This window comes from Cervus elaphus, chromosome 33 (assembly GCF_910594005.1).
Source record: "Cervus elaphus chromosome 33, mCerEla1.1, whole genome shotgun sequence".
In the NCBI taxonomy this organism is placed as follows: Eukaryota; Metazoa; Chordata; class Mammalia; order Artiodactyla; family Cervidae; genus Cervus; species Cervus elaphus.
Window position 1 is genome coordinate 27,717,991 of NC_057847.1, and position 19,318 is coordinate 27,737,308.

Sequence of the window (19,318 nt, forward strand, 5' to 3'; positions counted from 1 at the left end):
ATCATTTGATATGTTGGATTTCCTTCCAAACAATCCAGTGGGAAGGGAAGTGAGAGATTTATAAACAAGACTGGCCATAAATTGATAATTATCAAATCTCGGATGTGGATAGATGAGATACCATTCCTTATACATTTGTGTATGTTTAGAAAAGTCTACAATAAAAAAAATTAATAGGTTGTCATGCTAAAAAAAAAAAAAAAAAAGGTGAGAAACTACTTCCCTAACTCATTCTGGATTTCAGTCAGTTCAGTTCAGTCGCTCAGTCGTGTCCGACTCTTTGCGATCCCATGAACCGCAGCATGCCAGGCCTCCCTGTCCATCACCAACTCTCAGAGCTTGCTCAAACTCATGTCCATCGAGTTGGTGATGCCATCCAACCATCTCATCCTCTGTTCTTAATTTAGCCATTTGCAAATCAACGAGCCATATAATTTGGGGCAGGGAACCTAAACCTGGCCCTGCCTTATAATCTGAACATCAGATGGTTAAGAAAACACACTTAAAAAAAAAAAAGAAAACACACTTAGAGCAAGGAGCATACTGCAGGAGGGACTGCAACTTTACAGAAAGTTGCTGTAAAAAAAAAAAAAAAAAGCTGCCTTCAAAGGGACTCTTGCTTTGGGTGGAACACAGGGAACACAGGACCTGTGAAAAGAACACTTAGATCTTGCCCCACCTACTCCAAGATCCCCACCTGGGTATCTGCTGCTACTGCTGCTGCTAAGTCACTTCAGTTGTATCCGACTCTGTGCAACCCCACAGACAGCAGCCCGCCAGGCTCCCCCATCCCTGGGATTCTCCAGGCAAGAACACTGGAGTGGGTTGCCATTTCCTTCTCCAATGCATGAAAGTGAAAAGTGAAAGTGAAGTTGCTCAGTCGTGTCCGACTCTGAGCGACCCCATGGACTGCAGCCTACCAGGCTCCTCCATCCATGGGATTTTCCAGGCAAGGGTACTGGAGTGGGGTGCCATTGCCTTCTCCGCACCTGGGTATCTACCAGTGTCCTAATCTGCAAGTATACTAGTCTCCCCTGAAGAGTCACCATGTTATCAGGGGTAGCCAGAAATGCCTGGAACAGGAACTGTCATGAAAGTGGACCACTTTACTCAAGCCTGAGCTCACTTACACTGATCTCTTAGAGAAGACATCTTTAATGACAAAATTTAACAGATGCATACTGAAGAATGACTTACCTTTTATTTTTCTATATTGACAACATTATTTTAAAAGTACATTGCATAAATGCTTATCACAACAACTTTGAAAAACAGTTTAGAATTATTTACTAAAGTATAAGATATACATAGCCTATGATCCCTCTATTCCATTCCATGGTACATATCCAACAGAAATGCATATATATTTGCACCAGGAGACAAACACAAGAAATTCTTAACAGCAATGAAGTCAATCCAATGCCATCAGTAATAGAATGGGTAAATATTATATATTTAAAATGTTGGAATATTATACAGCAGTGAACACGCACAAACAACAGCTACACCTACAACATGGATGAATCTTATAAAGTTGAGCAAAAAAGACTTATACAAAAGAAAACTTTCCATAGTGTTAAATAAAAAATAGCAATTTAATCTCTTGGTAAAGACTAAGTATAGAATGGGGAAAAAAGCCAAACTGAGGAACTTAATCCAGCACAGAGTCTAGACTCTGGAAGATGAAACTGAGGGGACAAGAAGTTGGGTAGGTCACTTAAACCCAAAAAGACCAAGACTTTTCTTGGATGGATACTAGGAAAACAAAGCCTCACAAGCCGCACAGAAAGGCTAATTAGCTGTGGCTTTGTGTTACCTAACCAGGTTCACGTCTGATGTGGGCAGGCTAGGTAGCCAACTCAGTGTTTCTTTTTTTATTTTATTTATTTAGCCATGCCACACAGCATGTGGGATCTCAGCTCCTGACTAGGGATCAAACCCATGCCGCCTGCATTGGAAACGCAGTCTTAACCACTGGACTGCCAGGGAAGTCCACGTCAGTGTTTCTTAGTGTTAGTCCATCTAGGTATGGAGTTCAGAAACAGGCAAAATTTTAAAAAGCAAGGAAGTGGTTACCATAAAAGGCAGGCTAATGGTTACCTGGAGAGATGAGGAAGGTTGAGGGAGAGGTGATCCGCATGGGAAACATAGGAAGTAGTTCAGGCAGCAACAGCAATGTTCTATTTTTTTTAATCTGGGTGGCGTTTTGTGTTTTTTCCTAACTGTATCTACTTTACAATTTTCTATCATACTTTGTGTTTTATGCACCTTTATGTGTGTTATCTTTCACAATTAATAAAGGTTTAGAATAAATAAGTCAACATCACTTTCTATAACTAGAGAAGTCCCTCTGGGATTACTAGATTTTAACAAGTGTATTAACACACCTTGATTTTTGGATGAAGGTATGCAAAGTGGAAGCCAACCATTTCTGACTTGATAAATTCCCATATGTTAAGTTCTCATGCTTGTTGATTTAAATATAGATGAGCTGTAGAATAAAAGCTATAAACATAAAAGTATGTTAAACATGGCTTCCCAGGTGGCTCAGTGGTAAAGAATCAGCCTGCCAATGCAGGAGAGAAGGGTTCAATCCCTAGGTAGGGAGGATCCCCTGGAGGAGGAAATGGCAACTCACTCCAGTATTCTTGCCAGGAGAATCCCATGTACAGAGGAGCCCTGCAAACTAAAATCCACGGGGTCACAAAGAGTAGGACACAACCAAGTTACTAAGCATGCACACACACACGTTTAACACACTATTCCAAAACATGACATCTGACTTCTAAACAATCCCAAGAACATTCTAAGAATGACTTGGGAAAGCATTATAACCAATACAACAATTTAATTTGAACCTTCTCCATTTTACTAACCCTTATACCAACTGAGCTAAGATTTCCAGGCCATGAAAAGTAATTTGAAAGAACTGTGACATTTTCAGAACACAGGAAAACACGTGCTCTGGAGATCACACTCTACAAGTTGGTTCAAGCAAATTTCAATATGCAAATGCACGCTTTTAAATTAAGCTTCATTAAAATGCACTTACTAGTTTAAGTGGAGGCTGATTTTGTAACCACATTTGGAATTTAGATTCTTACTACTTTAAAACAAATGCTATGTAAACATGAAAATTAGATAAATGATTCTTTGCCCTCCTTCTACAACACTTTTCATTTGAAATGTCTGATGTACTTTAAGATACAAATCCTCAAAATATCCCAGTGAGGAAATGGAGTCCCTAGGCTTTGGAAATAAATTTAAACTAAGTCACAAGCAGACTGAGGTCATGGAGACCATTGGTGCAGGGTTTGCTTGAAGCTACTGAGTTTGGGGGCAGGTTATGACACAGCAATAGGTAACTGATAGAGATACCTCAAACTTACTATGTTTAAAACTAAACTCAAAAAAAAAAAAAAAAAACTAAACTCAGAGCTGATAATTATGCAATGTGATAGAAGTGCTAATGATCACTACAATGGCAATCACATTGCAATATTAATATTTAATGTATCAGATAAACATGTTGTATACCTGAAATTTACACAATGTTTTATGTCAAATATATTTCAATTTTAAAAAATGAGCATGACTATAGTCCAAAAAAACTGTATCTAAAAAAAACAACTAAACTCATAGTGTTCTCCTCAATTTAAGCCTCCTCCAATATTCTGTCTTGATAAATAGTAATACCATCCATCCAGTTATTCATGCCAAAGACCTGGGAGTCAGCCTTGATGCTTCCCTCATCTTTGACCTCACCAAATTTCATTAATTCTACTTCCTAAATATATCTGGAATTCACTCATTTCTAACATTTTCTCTCTGTCCACTTAGTTTAGCAACTAAACTACAGGGGAAAAAAATACTTGATTGGTCTTCTCACATCCATTCTTGTCCCTTCTATATCCATTCTCCAGACAATAAAGTGTTCTTTAAAAAAGAAACAGAAGACAAGAAAAATTCTGAAACAGAGCCTATTAAGAGGATGATAAGACAAACTACAGGGTGGGAGAAAACACCAGCAAACAACATATCCAACAAAGACTGGAATACATAAATTTTCAAAACACAGTAATAAATATGCAAATAATCCAATTGGGCAAAAGACATGAAGAAACATTTCACAGAAAAAGAAAAGATATACATATGACAAATAAGCACATTAAAAGATGCCCAACATCATTATCTATTAGAGGAATGGGAATTAAAGCCACATGAGATACCATCACACACCTATCAGAATTGCTAAAATAAAAAACAGTGGCACTACCAAATGGTCATGAGTAGGTGGAGAAACTAGATTCATACAGTGCTGGTGAGAATATGAAATGGTACAGCTGCTCTGTTCAACAATTCAGCAGTGTATTAATTTGTCAGGGCCACCATAACCAAGAACCAGAGATTGGTTATATATTCCAGTCTTTGTTGGATATGTTATTTGCAGATATTTTCTCCCACCCTGTAGTTTGTCTTATCATCCTCTTAACAGGCTCTGTTGCAGAGTTTTTCTTGTCTTCTCTTTCTTTTTTAAAGAACACTTTAAACAACAGGCATTTGTTTTCTTATAATTCCAGAGGCTAGGAATCGCAGATCAAAGTGTCAGTAGTGTCAGCTGCTTCTTTTTTCATTCCAGGTTTCTTGAGATATATTTCACATATAACATTGTGTAAGTTTAAGATATACAATTTCATTTGATACACTTGCATACTGCAAAATGATTATCACTCTGCTTTTGCTAACATCTCCAATAGAGGGTTGATTTCTTCTGCGGCCTCTCCCCTTGGCTTATAGAGGGCTGTCTTCATCCTGTGTCTTCACATGGTCTTCCCTCTGTGTGTGTCTGTGTCCTAATCTCTTCTTTTTACAAAGACACAGTCATATTGGATTAGTACTCCTGACCATATATATCAGAGAAACAAAGACCTTGTTAACACAAAAACATATACACATGTATTCATAGCGGCTTCATTCATAATAACCAAATCTGAAAACAATCAGGTGTCTTAAAGGCGGAGAATGGTTAAACTAGTAGTACACCAGTTTACTAAACAAGTTTTTATTTTTTATTTTTTTCTAAACAAGTTTTTAAAATTATAAAATATTGATACATACAATCTGGATGAATCTCCAGAGAATTAGGCTGATAAAAAAAGCCAAACCCAAAGGTTTCATATGATTCCATTTATATAACATTATTGAAATGACAAAAATTATAGGAATGGAGAACAGGTTAGTCATTGTGAGGGGTCAAGAAGCAGGTGGGAGTGGTTGTGATTTATACTATAACTTTGTAAGACAGTGCCATTGGAAGAAAACTGAGTAAAAAGTACAAAAGATGTCTATTATTTCTTACAACTGCATGTGAAGCTACAATTAAATCAAAATAAGTTTAATTTCTTAAATCCTTTGAACCTTTAGCTTTCCCAGTGTTCCCAGGTCAAAAATCTATTAGGTCCTATATGATCAAGCTCCTTCCTACCTTGCCAGCTTCATCTTGCACACTCTTCTCAGGCTCCATGGTCCAACCCAACTGACCTTCTTCCATACCCCTTTCAGACTCTGAAATTTGCACATGTTATTCTTTCTTCCTATAATATTATTCTCAACTTTTTACCTTGCTAAGTCTAATTTACCCTTCAAGTCTCTGATGTGTCACTTTTTTCATTCAGTCACTCACTAGGTGATGGGATCCTGCATATAAGATACAGATGGTCCAAACCAACAAAGAGTTTACAGCATTTGGCCATCTGGGTCCAGGGTACTTTTGGTGTTTATTTTCCCCTATTATCCCAAGACTTAAGTAAAACCTTGTTTAAACATCTCAGGATTCCCCCAGCTATGCTTTGGATTAGGATAAGAAGACCAGATGGTCAGAGTATCAAAAGTGTAATGGAAAAAAAGAGTGTTATGGAATCCTCCATATAGTGAGACACGCCCAGGGAGAAACTATTAGGGTACAAGAGTCAGGGCTTGGGTCTTCCCTGGCGGTCCAGTGGTTAGGACTCTGCAGGAGCCACGGGTTTCATCCCTGGTCAGAGAACTAAGATCCTACATGCCCCACAATTGCGGCTGTAAAGTTCAGCTGCCACTTCCTTTACAAGATGTGAAGAGTCTGGGGCATTACTGATGTTATGGGTAAATGATTACATTTTGTTTTGTTTAAAAAAAAAAAAAGCAAACAGCACTTTCCTTATAGTAAAACATACAATTTGTTGGTTCTATTACTAATTGGGCTGATGTAGATGAAGACACTATGTTAAATGATCTCTGGGTGTCATCAAAGTCTTACGTGTGGCAGCAGTCCATGTGACTCCTTAGTGGTCAAACTTTTCTGGAGAAAATAAATTTTGCTCAGTTCTGGATGAAATCAAAGCATATTATCCATCTAAAACTTAATTATGTAGTTTGACATAGGCAAGGAGAACACTGCTGAGAACCAGGCAATAAGCAAAAATACTATCTTGAAATGGTCTAAAACAACATCTCAAAGTCCTTTCACTTAGGTTTGTATATACTCTCCTTAAAGGAAAGCCTTTAGGGCCCTTTTAGTGGGACGTTTCCTGCCACGTTTCCTTTCTTTTTTTAATTAATTTATATATATTTTAATTGTAGGATAATTATTTTACAATATGTGGTGAGTTTTGCCATACATCAACATGAATGTGTTTCCTATTTTAAGTTATTTCATTACCAGTACCTCTTGCCTTTGTACTGCCTTTATTTTGGCCCATCCCATTAGCTTAGACCCCCTTCACAGATCACTGCCTTGCTGTGGTGAAAGGACTTACATAACTCAATGAAGCTATGAGCCATGTAGCTATGTAGCCATGTTGTGTTGTTGTGTATGACCCAAGACACATGGGTCATAGCGGAGAGTTCTGGCAAAATGTGATCCACCGGAGGAGGAAATGGCAAACCACCCCAGTATATTTGCTGTGAGACCTCAGGAACTGTATAAAAGGACAAAAAGATATGGCACTGAAAGATGAGTCCCCCAGGTCTGAAGGTGTCCAATATGCTACTGTGGAAGAGCAGAGAACTACTAATAGCCTCAGAAAGAATGAAGCAGCTGGGCCAAACTGGAAACGATGCTCAGTTGTGGATGTGTCTGGTGATGAAAGCAAAATCTGATGCTGCAAAGAACAGTATTGCATAAGAACCTGGAATATTAGGTCCATGAATCAAAGTAAATCGGATGTGGTCAAGCAGGAGATGGTAAGAATAAACATCGACATCTTAGCAATCAGTGAACTAAATGGACCAGAATGGGTGAATTTAATTCAGATGACCATTATATCTACTACTGTGGGCAAGAATCCCATAGATGAAATAGAATAGCCCTCATAATCAACAAAAGAGTCCGAAAGGCAGTACTTTGCACAACCTCAAAAATGACAGAATGATCTCAGTTCATTTCCAAGGCAAGCCATTCAACATCACAGTAATCCAAGTCTATATCCCTACCATCTATGCCAAAGAAGCTGAAGTTGATCAGTTCTACAAAGACCTAGGAGACCTCCTAGAACTAACACCAAAAAAAAAAAAAAAAGATGTTCTATTCATCATTGGGTATTGGAATGCAAAAGTAGGAAGTCAAGAGATACCTGGAGTAAGAGGCAAATTTGGCCTTGGAGACAAAACGAAGCAGGGCAAAGGCTAACTGAATTCTGCCAAGAGAATGCAATACTGTGGATCCAAAATAGACTGCAATAGGAAGTGGACTTATTGCCTCATGACAGCTTCTAAGAGTAATAAGCATGTGCCGAAAGCAAGACTGACAATGACATGAAGAGGATGGCCACACATAGCAGGGTGACAAGACTTCTGTAACCTGTCACCTTTAAAAAGAAACACATATGATTTAGACTTTGACTTGCCAGATCCTCAACAATGATCATCTTAAGACTTAAGTTCCTAATGAGAACAATGAGCTGTGCTGACCTATTTCTATTCATGGACTGGATGCACCAAGGAATCAAATGGTTTGAGTTCTACACTTGGCTTCTAATGCCATCTCTAGCATTCACAGATAAAATATGTTCTGGGTGTTTTTTTTTTCTTTCTGTAACTTGCTGACAAAGTCATCATATCCTGACTCCAAGGTCATATTAGTTACAGTAGTTAGGCTGCTATAAATACAAGGTCATATTAGTTACAGTAGTTAGGCTGCTATAAATATATTTTTTAAATCCCAAAAGTCAGTAGCTTAAAATATGAGAAGTTTATTTCTTGGCCAGGTAACCATTCAAGGCAAGTACTGAAGATTCCTTAGGAGAGATTCCTCTGAGTGATTACCCTAGGGCCATGTCCTCTGCATAGTTGATTCTGGTTCCAACCAGTGGAAGAGGAGCAGGGTAGAGTCAACTCTGTCTTCAGTGTCGCATCCTAGGAGGGGCACGAGTGGCTCTCCTTCTATTCCATTGATTGCCTAGAATCAAATTACATCTTTAATCTAACTGCAAGGGTCATGTGGAAATGGTGGTCTAGCCGTGTTCCTCAAAAAAATCAGATTTGGAGAGACAGCACTTGGTCTATTCCACAATTTTCCATCACTATCCCAAATGACGAGGTTTTATTCTGATTAAACACTAAATTGACGCACAGCATAGTTAAGTCATTTTCCCAAGGTCACACAACTAGCAAGTGGCCAAGTTAGAAATTGAGCCCAGGGGACTTCCCTAGTGGTCCAGGGGCTGAGATTCTGTGGGTCCCAATGCAGGGGACCTGAATCCAATCCCTGGTCAGGGAACTAGATCCCATATGCCACAACTAAGACCCAGAGCAGCCAAATAAATAAAAAATTTTTAAAAAAGAAAGAAAGATAGCCTGGGGATATGGTCTTTGAAAAAAAGAAAGAAACTGGGAGCCCAGAGTCTATACTTTAAACCACTCCAATATATTTCTAATATGTTTGATTCTCTTACAAATTACTTTGCAATTTTTAAAATAACAATGTTTCCTCTTATTTCAAAAGGATGCAAGTAGCTGGGCATAGCTATAGAGGGTTTCTTATGAACAAACTGCAGGGCTCCTCTTCATCCCCCTCTTCAGTTTCAGAGAGGTGTAGAAGCAGCCTGGGTATGCCACACATGTAAAGTACTTAAGGCTCTGCACAGTGGGGCTCTGCCCAGGGGATTCAATAAGGGTATTGCAATGCCACATGGGTTAGGAACAGCCTTCAGAGCCTTTCCTAAATTCAGTGCTGCAGGCAGCCCTGCACTCCCCACATCCCAGCTCCTGACCTCTCCTGAAGACACATGGGCTATGCACTGCGGATTGGGAGGCTGATGCCTATATCCCCAGACTGCTCCGGTCCACTGAAGGCAGCAGGCCTCCTCTGCTGTCAGCCCTCTGCCTGGAGAAGGTGTCCTTATGCACTGGATAAGAAAACCTGGCAACACCCTTGCCTTGGCCTCTTAGAACCTGCAGTGCCTAGACCAGAGAATGCCCACTTCTTCAGATGCATGGCAGCAGACAAGAAAACATGTGTTATTCCCAGGCAATAATCCTAGGAGGAAGGTACTGGGTTGGTTGCTTGCTTGGTTTTGCTTTTTATTTAAGCATAGTTGACTTACAATATTATGTCAGTTTCAGGTTTACAACAAATGACTCAGCATTTTTATAGATTATACTCCCTATATACTTATTATAAAATATTGGCTATATTCCCTGTGCTATGCGTTACATCCCTGTAACTTATTTTATACCCCTTAATCCTCTTCACCTGTTTTGCCCCTCCCCCTCGGAAGGTATTATTACTCGCATTCTACAGATGCAAACAGTGAAGCACAGAAAAATGAAGTCCTTGCCCCAAGATCACACAGTAACAGGAGCGGTTCAGCCCAATAAAGTCTGGCTCCAGAGACAAGGAGTCTGCAAGCACATCCTCTTTGCATCCGCAGGAGGTGGCACAACTCTTTTAGTGTGTGATGAGGGGTGGGTGTGGGCAGGGGTGGAGAAAAAGGAATCCGAGTACCCAAAAGGATACTTTAAGTTTCAAAGGTCCCTTCCAAGTTGTTTTCCTGTTTGGTGCTGGTGGGGGAACAGGGGGACGCTTTAACCACTGAATAGACAATAAAGTGAATCGAAACTGAATTAAAGACTCAGATCAGTAAGGCAAAAGGCGAAATTGGCTCTGTAAGTTTCAGAAGCAAGCTATAACTGACAACCCCCGCATGAGCTTCGGGGGGGGCGGGGGTGACCATAGAGTTTGGGCGTGCGCATAAGAAGGGGTTCACCTCCGCCCCTCTTATGGGAAGAGTTGCCCTTTCAACCAGACAGGCAGCAGCCAACCGTGGCTGGGCACCGCAGAGGGCAGAAAGTTCTAGAATGAAAGTAGCTCTCCCCGGCCAGCCCCGCCTGCAGCCCGCTAGCGCCCGCACCTAAGCTCGCCCAGCTCTAACATTCCCTGCGGCGTCCGCGGTACCGAGCCCCGGGCAGAGGGCAGGGCATGTCAGAGACTGTTTTCCTTTCAGCTTCAAGACTAAACCTTGTTGAAGACCATCTGTTTGCACAGCTCTTATCATGCCACGCGGCTGCACCTGAAAGTGAAGGTCCCAGTGTTCTGAGCTGGGGATGGGAGTTGGGGAGGGCGGTGGGGATGAGGGGTGACTTACTCCATCAGCGCGCGGGGCCTGAGATCTGAAGCGTGTAGCCGCGGAAGGAGGACGCGTCCCTCTCGCCCACTGACATTTGCCCGCCTTGCCGAGTGTCCGGGCCTGGCAGCGCCTCCGAGCCCGGGGAACCCTTCGCCCATTGTGGGCGCCCTGGTCGGGTCAGGAAACCCCGCTTTCTCTCTTTGCCTTAACCGCCGAATAGGCAATAAAGCGACAGGGGCTTGGATCTGGTTCAGGAAGACCTAGAAGGTAGTCCGGGAAACTGGTCTGAAAGTTCTAGAAAGAAGCACGCTGAACTGAGCACCCGGCGCCCGGACGCAGCGGGTCGCGGCCGCCAACGCCGAGCGTCCGCTCGCTGTCGCCAGGCCCTTCGGGTTTACACACTAGAGCAGGGGGCTCAGGTGCGCAAACTCGGCGGCGAGGAGCTGGGGTTCGCGGGCGAGGCGGGAGGGGGCGCCCGCCTTCCCCTGGCGCCCCCTGTGGGGACCCTCGAGTGTGTTCCGGGGGTCTCCCTAGTCCGCTGGGGCCCCTCCGGGCAGGGCCGGCGCAGGCTAGGCTCCCGGAGAAGCTCCGGCCAGTCCACCCCTGGCGCCGCCGCCTCGGAGCCCCTGCCCGGGACCCCCCAGGCCTGAAACTCGGCCTCGGGTGCCAGCGGCCTTGCCTCTGTGGCCCGGACCTGCAGTTCGAGTCCCGACGCCGCTACGTCTCCTGAAGCAAAAAAAACCCAAAAAGTCTCTCTAAGCCTTGGTTTCCGCGATGTGGATAATTGTGTCCCGACCTCATAAGACGGTTCCCAGGGCTCAGTCCTTGGCAGAACTCCTGGCGATCCCGAAACGCACAAGAAATAAATGCTGGCCATCACTACTAGTCATGGCAATACGTAGTTTTTTGTTTTGTTTTTTTTTTCCTTTTTTCCACGAGACTGTAAGGTCCTGGGGGACAGGCACTCCCAATAGCTGGCAAGGTAGCCGGCATGGTAAGCGGTCAGCGGGGCTGGCTGGCTCGTGGGGAAGGCCGGGGAGGGAGACGTGAGGCGAGGGGCCGCCAAAGGTGCGGAAACGCCAGAGTCCGTGGGTGAAGACTGGGGAGGGGAGGGGAGGGTGCGGCTGGGGGCTGCCAGGGCGGGCGACCCGAAGGCCATCTACTCTCTGCACGGACCCTGGGCCCCACGCCCCGTCCCCGAAGAATTTTCCAGAGGGTTTTTTCCTTCCCATCAGAGTGTGTCTGCTATGTCCTCTCCTCGAGTCTATACAAGGGAGACGAAAAATGTGGGGATTCAAGAACTCTGACCCCTGCTGCCTACAGACCGGAGGGGCTGGGAGGGGCTGGCCACACCACGAGTCCCTCGAGGCCTCACTACGGGCTGGGGGCAGGGGTGGGGGTGGAACCAGGTTGAGGACACTAGTGAAGCGCAAAGACTGAGCGAGGCTTGTGCCCCAGAAGATGCAACGGCCAGTGGGGCAAGGATGAGAGCACGGCCAGGCTGGTCCTGGAAAGATGGAGATGAGAGGTTCCCATGAACCAAACCCTCTCCCCAGGTCTGTGACTTCTAGAACGAATTCCCGAAAGACCTGAAATTGCAGGACCCTAGAGGTAATACTTTGGGAACAAAAACACGTAAGAATGCCTCTCGGACCAACGGCCCGGAAATCCGTGTCCCTGGGACCCTCGACGGCAGAGTGGGGACAGAGGGCAGTCTAGCAGCAGCGCGTGTGACCCCGAGCGAGGTAGGCGAATGACAATGAGACCGTCCTGGCTGCGCACGAACGGCCCTCGGGCTCCCACCCTCTGCCGGCAGGGGGCATCCTCTCCCCCAGGGCACCCCTCGGAGCTGGCTTTCTGTGTAGTGGCGGAGGCCCAGTGGTCCCGCAGACACGATGCGCCGAGTTTGGGGACTCCCTGGACTCCTGACCCAGGCTGGCGGTGGGGCAGGAACTGAAAGCTAGGCTCGGCAGACCTGTTCAAAGAGCCGCTCGCTGTCTTCCGGAGATCGGCAGCTGTTCAACCGAGGCTTACAGTAAATACCCTGCGGTTTACACTATGGCAACAGAGAAAGGAGGTGTACTTAACTCAAAGGAAGTTGTTTCTACCCTGGAGCCTCAGTGTTCCTGTGTACAATGGGAACGATGATTACGTCCTTGTCTGCAAGGGTTGTCACAAGGCTCCCAAGGAAGGAGACGGTGAGACTCCGTAACCAGATAAAGTGCCGTGGGGACACCCTGGTGGGCCTGGAATCCAAAGCAGGACGGTCTCAGCGATGATGTGGAACATACAAGACCAGAACAGAGCCACTGAGCCCCCTCCTTCCCCCATGCTTCTCTAGAAAACTGAAAGCAGAAAACGGGAAGGAGGGTGCCTTGAGGTGGAGGAGGAATTTTGGCCGCAAGAAGACATGTCTAATTACTCCAAACTCAGTCTGAGCCCCACTAAACTCCTCTCCAGTCATTATGGAGAGAGGCATGCCCCTACTGTGAACTGCTGAAGAGAGTGTCAGTTCTCTACTGTACTGCCTCCCTGACTTTAGACCAAAGGGAAGAAATCATTTGGATATTGTGATGCAGGGATCAGATAATTTAGGTAAATCCAGATTTGTGCCTGGATTATCAGAATTAACATCTCAGGTCTTTACTTGATTCTCCAAATGCAGTTTTAAATTCTGAGTCAGTCTCCCTCTCTCTCTTTGCTCATTGCCTCTGGTCTTTTCTCCCACACACACAAATCCCTTGTTTTCCAGTTAAAGGGGAACTGGGGTCATATTTCCTTCCAGGAAGATGCCATTTTCCAGATCTCAGCTGACCTAGACTTCATGCCATTAATGCAGGTTCTCACGGGTAATAAAATTCAACACACTTGCCACCATGAAAAAGTCTGGTGGGAACAAAGGAACAGAGAGAGTCAAGACTATGGAAATTGGATCTTTTGTGTTTCATTTTCAATAGGAAAACAAGTTTCTATCTTGGGTCAAAACAGCTACCACTGTGATGACAGAAAGATTCGTCATGTGGTATGAAGACACCAAAAAGCAATCTTCATTACCTATCAAGAGGTTAAGTTTGTGACTGGAGCCCCCAAAGCAGCAAGTTGCGCCCCAGTGGTGAGCCCCATCTCCCAAGGCTTTCTAAACCTGCTCACCCTTCTCCATCTAGGGGCCTTTTGTAACCAAAAGGACGGCTGGGAATTAAATCCAGGCAGATTTGAAGGCGGATTACCTTCCTCACTATTCCGCGGAGAGTGAGCTCTGTGGATGCTGGAGTTTTAATTACACACTTGCTTTTTCTGAGGAAGAAAACCAAAGATATTTTTCAAAGTATCAACTTGTTTTCCATTAGGCAGTTGTTGTAACAAGTTCTTTCAGCGACCTGTTATGTCTTTAGGACGGGGTGCTTCAGATGGCACGCACTAGAACAATTTTGTGGCTTTTAATTACTATTTTGTTCTTTTGGGGGGTTTCAGAGGCTGGCGCCTCGGCGTCATTAGACTGTCTACTGGGTGCGCCGCAATCACGATCACCTCCACCAGGTGGCGCCACAAGGCAGGAACTGCGGAGTCCCGTGCAGGCGAGTGTCCCTCAACACCGGGCCCGTGATTTCCAACCACGAGGAAACAGATACGGAAGAAGTCGCTACCAGATTTAAAAGAAAAATAAATTGCAACGATAGGATCAAATAGGATCCTGAGATGAAAATAACTTTAAAAAGTCCTAAGTACATGAGATAAAACTTTTGTTTCCGTAAGTTTACCAAGATTTGTAATATCAAGACAACACTCTCACCAAAGTATTATCCCATTTCTTTTTTCGTAAAAATATGGAATTTAGAGTTGCAATGAACTTGAAAGGCCATGTGATCAGTCTGGTCTAGCTTTCCAACCTAGAGAGGAAATCACCGGGATCATGTTTTGGTTGTCAATTAGCCATCAAATACACGTAATTACTCAGAGTCTCGCTGTGTCAGAAAAGTATAAAGGGAAAATGGTTTCAAATATATCATTAGCAATAATATTTGAATTTATATAGCTTTTCTCTCAAGGAACAAAGAAAATAGTTTACTAAATATTACCGTATTGTCTTAATATCCCTCTGGGTTGGTTAGGAAGCAGGTATTATGGTTAATTTAAATCAAGTGTCTAGGGGCTGACAACCGTAAATGTCAGACCCTTCGAGGAAAAGCGGAGCTGGAACTGGCCGAGGTCTCAGGATCGCTTTATTTCGATTAATATTTGAATGCTGACCTCGGACATGAAAGTAGGAGTCACTGGCATTGGTCGACACTTGTACACAGAATGGGAGGGAAGACCCCATTTCTTCTTCCTCAGAGGCGAAATGACCGTCTCCGCCTTCACGCCCTCTCTTCTCCTGCCATCGGCCACCTTGACTCCCCACCGTCCCCCGCCCTCCAGCCTCTCCGCTCACTTTGGGCAGCAGCCAGTCTGCACCCACGACCGCAGGAGCCGCAGCGCCCGCCCTGTGACACCGCCCCCCAACCCCCCACCCCGGTCCGGCGTTCCAGGGCGCCAGAAGCCGTGCGGCCGGGAGCCTCGGATTGGCCGTTGCTAGGTGACGTCGCCTGAGCTCACGTGATGAGTGTTAAATGCCCACCCTGCAGGAGCCCGCCCCGCAGACAATCGTAAAGCCGCTCAGGGCTGCTCACCTGCTCCCACCTCCTCCCGGAGCCCAGGCCAGGCCCCGCCACCCCTGCCCCCTCCGCTGCCCGCCCCCCGCCCGAGCCCGCGCTGGGCAAGGAGCCGAGCAGCCCGAGAGGCGGAGAGAGGATGCGGCCGGCGGCAGCTGTCCCGAGCAGTGCACGGTGATCGCCTCCCCCGGAGGAGGAGTTGCCTAGACCGTTGCTACATTTCTTGTTTTCCTCCCCCCTCCCCCTCTGTAATTACATTGGCTGCTGGAGGGGACGGGGAGAGACGGAGGAGGCGCCTCGCTACCCCCCTCGGGCCCGCCACCCCTGCTCTTTGCCGTCCCGGGCCAGGATGACTGGAGTCTTTGACAGTCTGGTGGCTGATATGCACTCGACCCAGATCACGGCCTCCAGCACGTACCACCAGCACCAGCAGCCCCCGAGCGGCGGCGGCGCTGGCCCCGGCGGCAGCAACGGCAGCAGCCTCCACAAGCCTCAGGAGTCGCCCACTCTCCCGGTGTCCACAGCTACCGACAGCAGCTACTACACCAACCAGCAACACCCGGCGGGCGGCGGCGGCGGCGGCTCGCCCTACGCGCACATGGGTTCCTACCAGTACCACGCCAGCGGCCTCAACAACGTCCCGTATTCAGCCAAGAGCGGCTACGATCTGGGCTACACCGCCGCCTACACCTCTTACGCGCCCTACGGGACCAGTTCGTCCCCGGCCAACAACGAACCTGGTATGTTTAAAGTTGGCATCACGGGTGCCAAATCGGTCTAGTTACTGGGGGGAGGGGGGCGGATAAAAATGTTTGGGGCGGGATCATCTGGAGCCCTGGCCTTTCACATTGCTTGCTCCCTGCTCGCCTCGCGCCCTTTACCCTCCTAAATCTTCAATCGGCCGAGGGTCACCGGATACGTCCCTCAGGTGGTGGGACCTCAGGTGGTGGCACCAGGCGGCCTCGTCAGCCGATGTGCTTGCCTCACGGTAGCCTCATTTCCCTACTGCCTGCTGCTTCTCTCTCCAAGGTTTGCGCCGGTCTTCCTTCCCAGGAGGGGCCAGCTCCCGAGTTCGTTGGCGGCGTGGGTCCGCGCGTTGCAAAGTTGCGCCAGAGCGCAGAGCAGCGTCTCCAATAACCCGCCTCCCGGCTTAGGCAAAGCTCCACTTTACTCTCCCTGCGGGCGGGCACTCGTGGGCTCCTACGGTTGCATATTTCCTCACGATTCCATTTCATTGCAGAGAAGGAAGACCTCGAGCCTGAAATCCGGATAGTAAACGGGAAGCCAAAGAAAGTCCGGAAACCTCGAACCATCTACTCCAGTTTCCAGCTGGCGGCTCTTCAGCGGCGTTTCCAAAAGACTCAATACCTGGCACTTCCCGAGAGAGCTGAGCTGGCGGCGTCCCTGGGCCTCACCCAGACTCAGGTGAGGGTTCACGGCCTGGAAGGCATGAGGAGGGCACTGGCCTGGGATGGCCGGGAAGCAGGCAGGTTGAGGACTATGGTTTTTTTTTAAGTAATTTTAAGGATTTCGAGGCCGCGCCTTGGCCAGCCTAACCTTTTACGCCCGAAGCTGAAATCCCCCAGGTGATGTGATGGAAGTGCCAGTGTGGGCAGAAATCCCGTGCCAAGTTGTCCTTCTGCGCACTGCTGATTAAGCGGGTACAACATTTGGCCCTCCTGACCCCCTCCGCGGTCACCATCAGTCTCAATGCACACACATCGGCTGTCTCGGTTTGTTGTTATTGTTTTGAGTATACCGCTCCTAGGAACTGACAGAGCCTCCGAGGCCGCAGCACGTGATCCCGTTACCTGCCCAGGCTGACAACCCACCCCACCCCCACCCCGCGCCCCTTAGCGACGGTCTTCCTAAGTTTCCTCTCTTCCCCTATCCCAGGCCGAGTTTCCTCCACTAATGCTCAGGTCCCTTTTCCACAAAGGTCAAAATCTGGTTCCAGAACCGTCGATCCAAGTTCAAGAAGATGTGGAAAAGCGGTGAGATCCCTTCGGAGCAGCACCCGGGGGCCAGCGCCTCGCCGCCTTGTGCTTCGCCGCCGGCCTCGGCGCCGGCCTCCTGGGACTTCGGCGCGCCGCAGCGGATGGGGGGCGGCGGCGGCGGCCCGGGCAGCGGCGGCAGCGGGGCGGGCAGCTCCGGCTCCAGCCCGAGCAGCGCGGCCTCGGCGTTCCTGGGCAACTACCCGTGGTACCACCAGGCCTCCGGCTCCGCTTCGCACCTGCAGGCCGCCGCGCCGCTGCTGCACCCGACGCAAACCCCGCAACCTCACCACCACCATCATCACCACCACGGTGGCGGCGGGGGCGCCCCGGTGAGCGCCGGAACGATCTTCTAACCCCCGGAGACCGCGCCAGAGACTGAGTGCAAAGACCAGTTATCCTCATTGCTCGTCCCCAGAGCCAGAGGGTCCTTCCGTCCGGCCCGAGGATGCCACCCGCCACTCGCGGAGGTGGCGGCCCGAGATGGCCTGCCCCCAGGCCCTGCTACCCTCGGGGACTGGAAGGCGTGTTCTCACGCGCCGGGCTCCTCGCCGAGAAACCCGGCATCCGCGAGAGAAACCCTGCCACGGCGGCCTCGCCGACCCGAGCCCCGCCTCAGACTAGCTTCCCCTCCCCTCCCCGCCCGGCGAGGCAGCCCGGCGCCGTTTTCGCCGCGGGCCGCGAGTTGAGTCCCGGAGAGGGACGCCTCCCCCGCCCGAGAGGCTGCCCCGGCCCTCTGAGGCTCCTTTCTCCTCGCCCGCCCCCAGGCTCAGCTCCTGTCCTCTGGGGTTATTGACCTCCCGGGTCCTGCCTGCCTGCCCAACCCCGCCCCGCCCCCCCAAGCCCCCTTGACCCCGACGGCCCGCCGCTTTTTTTTCTGCCCGGCTGTTGCCAGCACTTGGAGCCCGAGTCCCTCCCCCGACTTAGCTCTCCTCCCAGGAACGCTCCCCTCCCTCCCTTAGCTCTCTCCTCATCCTTCACCAGTGGAGTTTTTTTATTTTTATTTTTTTAAAAGTTTAGGTGCCTTTGCGGATGACCTCATTTTGATGTTGGGGAAAAACGATTTTTTAATATGTGGACACTGCAAAAAAAAAAATGTGTTTAAATTATCTTTTTTAAAACCTATTCAGGATTATTAGCCTGGACTTGGACATAGCGTTTGTAAATAAACGTGTCTGTGCAGATTTTCCCACTGATTTATTCGTATAAACATACTCATCTTTTCAGACATTTTTTTGTAAACCCCCACTTGTGAAAACTGCGGTTTAGCAGTGACCTCAGCACCCCTCCGTTTTCTTTTTCCTTTGAAAGATTTTCTCAGTTTAAGCTACTGATTTGGATTTATCTTTTCCTAAAGTCTTTGTCCTTGAAATGAAAGGTATTTTGGGGTTATTTATTATGAAAACAACATGCTCTTAATGTTGATTTTACAATATGAAGAGATTATTTAAATAAATTATTGTTTTCATTGGATGTGTGCACTTTTTCCTTGGTGTCACAACCTGGAAGCTCGAGCTGCCGCTGGGGGGGAACTGGGTGGGTCAAGAGTGACAGTGTCATTGACATCCATCCGAGGCTGCGAGCTGCGGTGAGGGGCGACGAGGCGAGGACAGGAGCACTCAGCGCAGGGCCGCCGCGAGGGCTCCCGCTCTGCCCGCATGCGAGTCCCGGCTCGAGGTTCGCCAGCTCTCGGCGCGGTGAGTCACTCAGCGCCGCCCGGCCCCTCCGGCGCCGGCGCCAGCGCCACAGCCCCGCGTCTGGGCGGTCTCAGCCGCCCCCGCGCCCGCGGTGCTGGCCGGGCGCTACACTCAGGCCGCCGCCGCGGGGAACCTGCCGAAGCCGGGTCAGACCCCTACTTCGGACCCTCCCGTACGTTTGCCCTGCAGCTCTTCTGGGGCTGACCGACTGCAGAACTGAGTGAGTCACCCAGGCTCTCAGGAGACTGGGAATGCGGGGCCACCACGGGCACCCAGGGCTGCGCTAGCACACACGCAGTCACACACTATGCCTCTCACAAGCACATCCATACTATCACATACGAATCACACCGACACAAATTCATGCACGTTCC

The 19,318-nt window shown here is 47.9% G+C and overlaps 1 protein-coding gene across 1 annotated transcript; it reads left to right on the forward strand.

Moving 5' to 3' along the window:
* Positions 1-15,244: 15,244 nt before the first annotated feature.
* DLX2 (distal-less homeobox 2) lies at positions 15,245-18,715 on the forward strand. Its single transcript, XM_043894890.1, has 3 exons — positions 15,245-15,993; positions 16,494-16,678; positions 17,193-18,715. Exons 1-3 carry the CDS (start codon positions 15,603-15,605, stop codon positions 17,601-17,603), a joined length of 987 nt encoding a protein of 328 aa, XP_043750825.1. The 5' UTR covers positions 15,245-15,602; the 3' UTR covers positions 17,604-18,715.
* Positions 18,716-19,318: the final 603 nt, after the last annotated feature.

Coding starts and splice junctions, on each gene's coding strand:
- DLX2 (XM_043894890.1), top strand. CDS start 15,603: ATGACTGGAGTCTTTGACAGTCTGGTGGCTGATATGCACTCGACCCAG. Junction 15,994..16,493: donor CCCGGCCAACAACGAACCTG/GTATGTTTAAAG, acceptor ATTTCATTGCAG/AGAAGGAAGACCTCGAGCCT. Junction 16,679..17,192: donor TGGGCCTCACCCAGACTCAG/GTGAGGGTTCAC, acceptor TTTTCCACAAAG/GTCAAAATCTGGTTCCAGAA.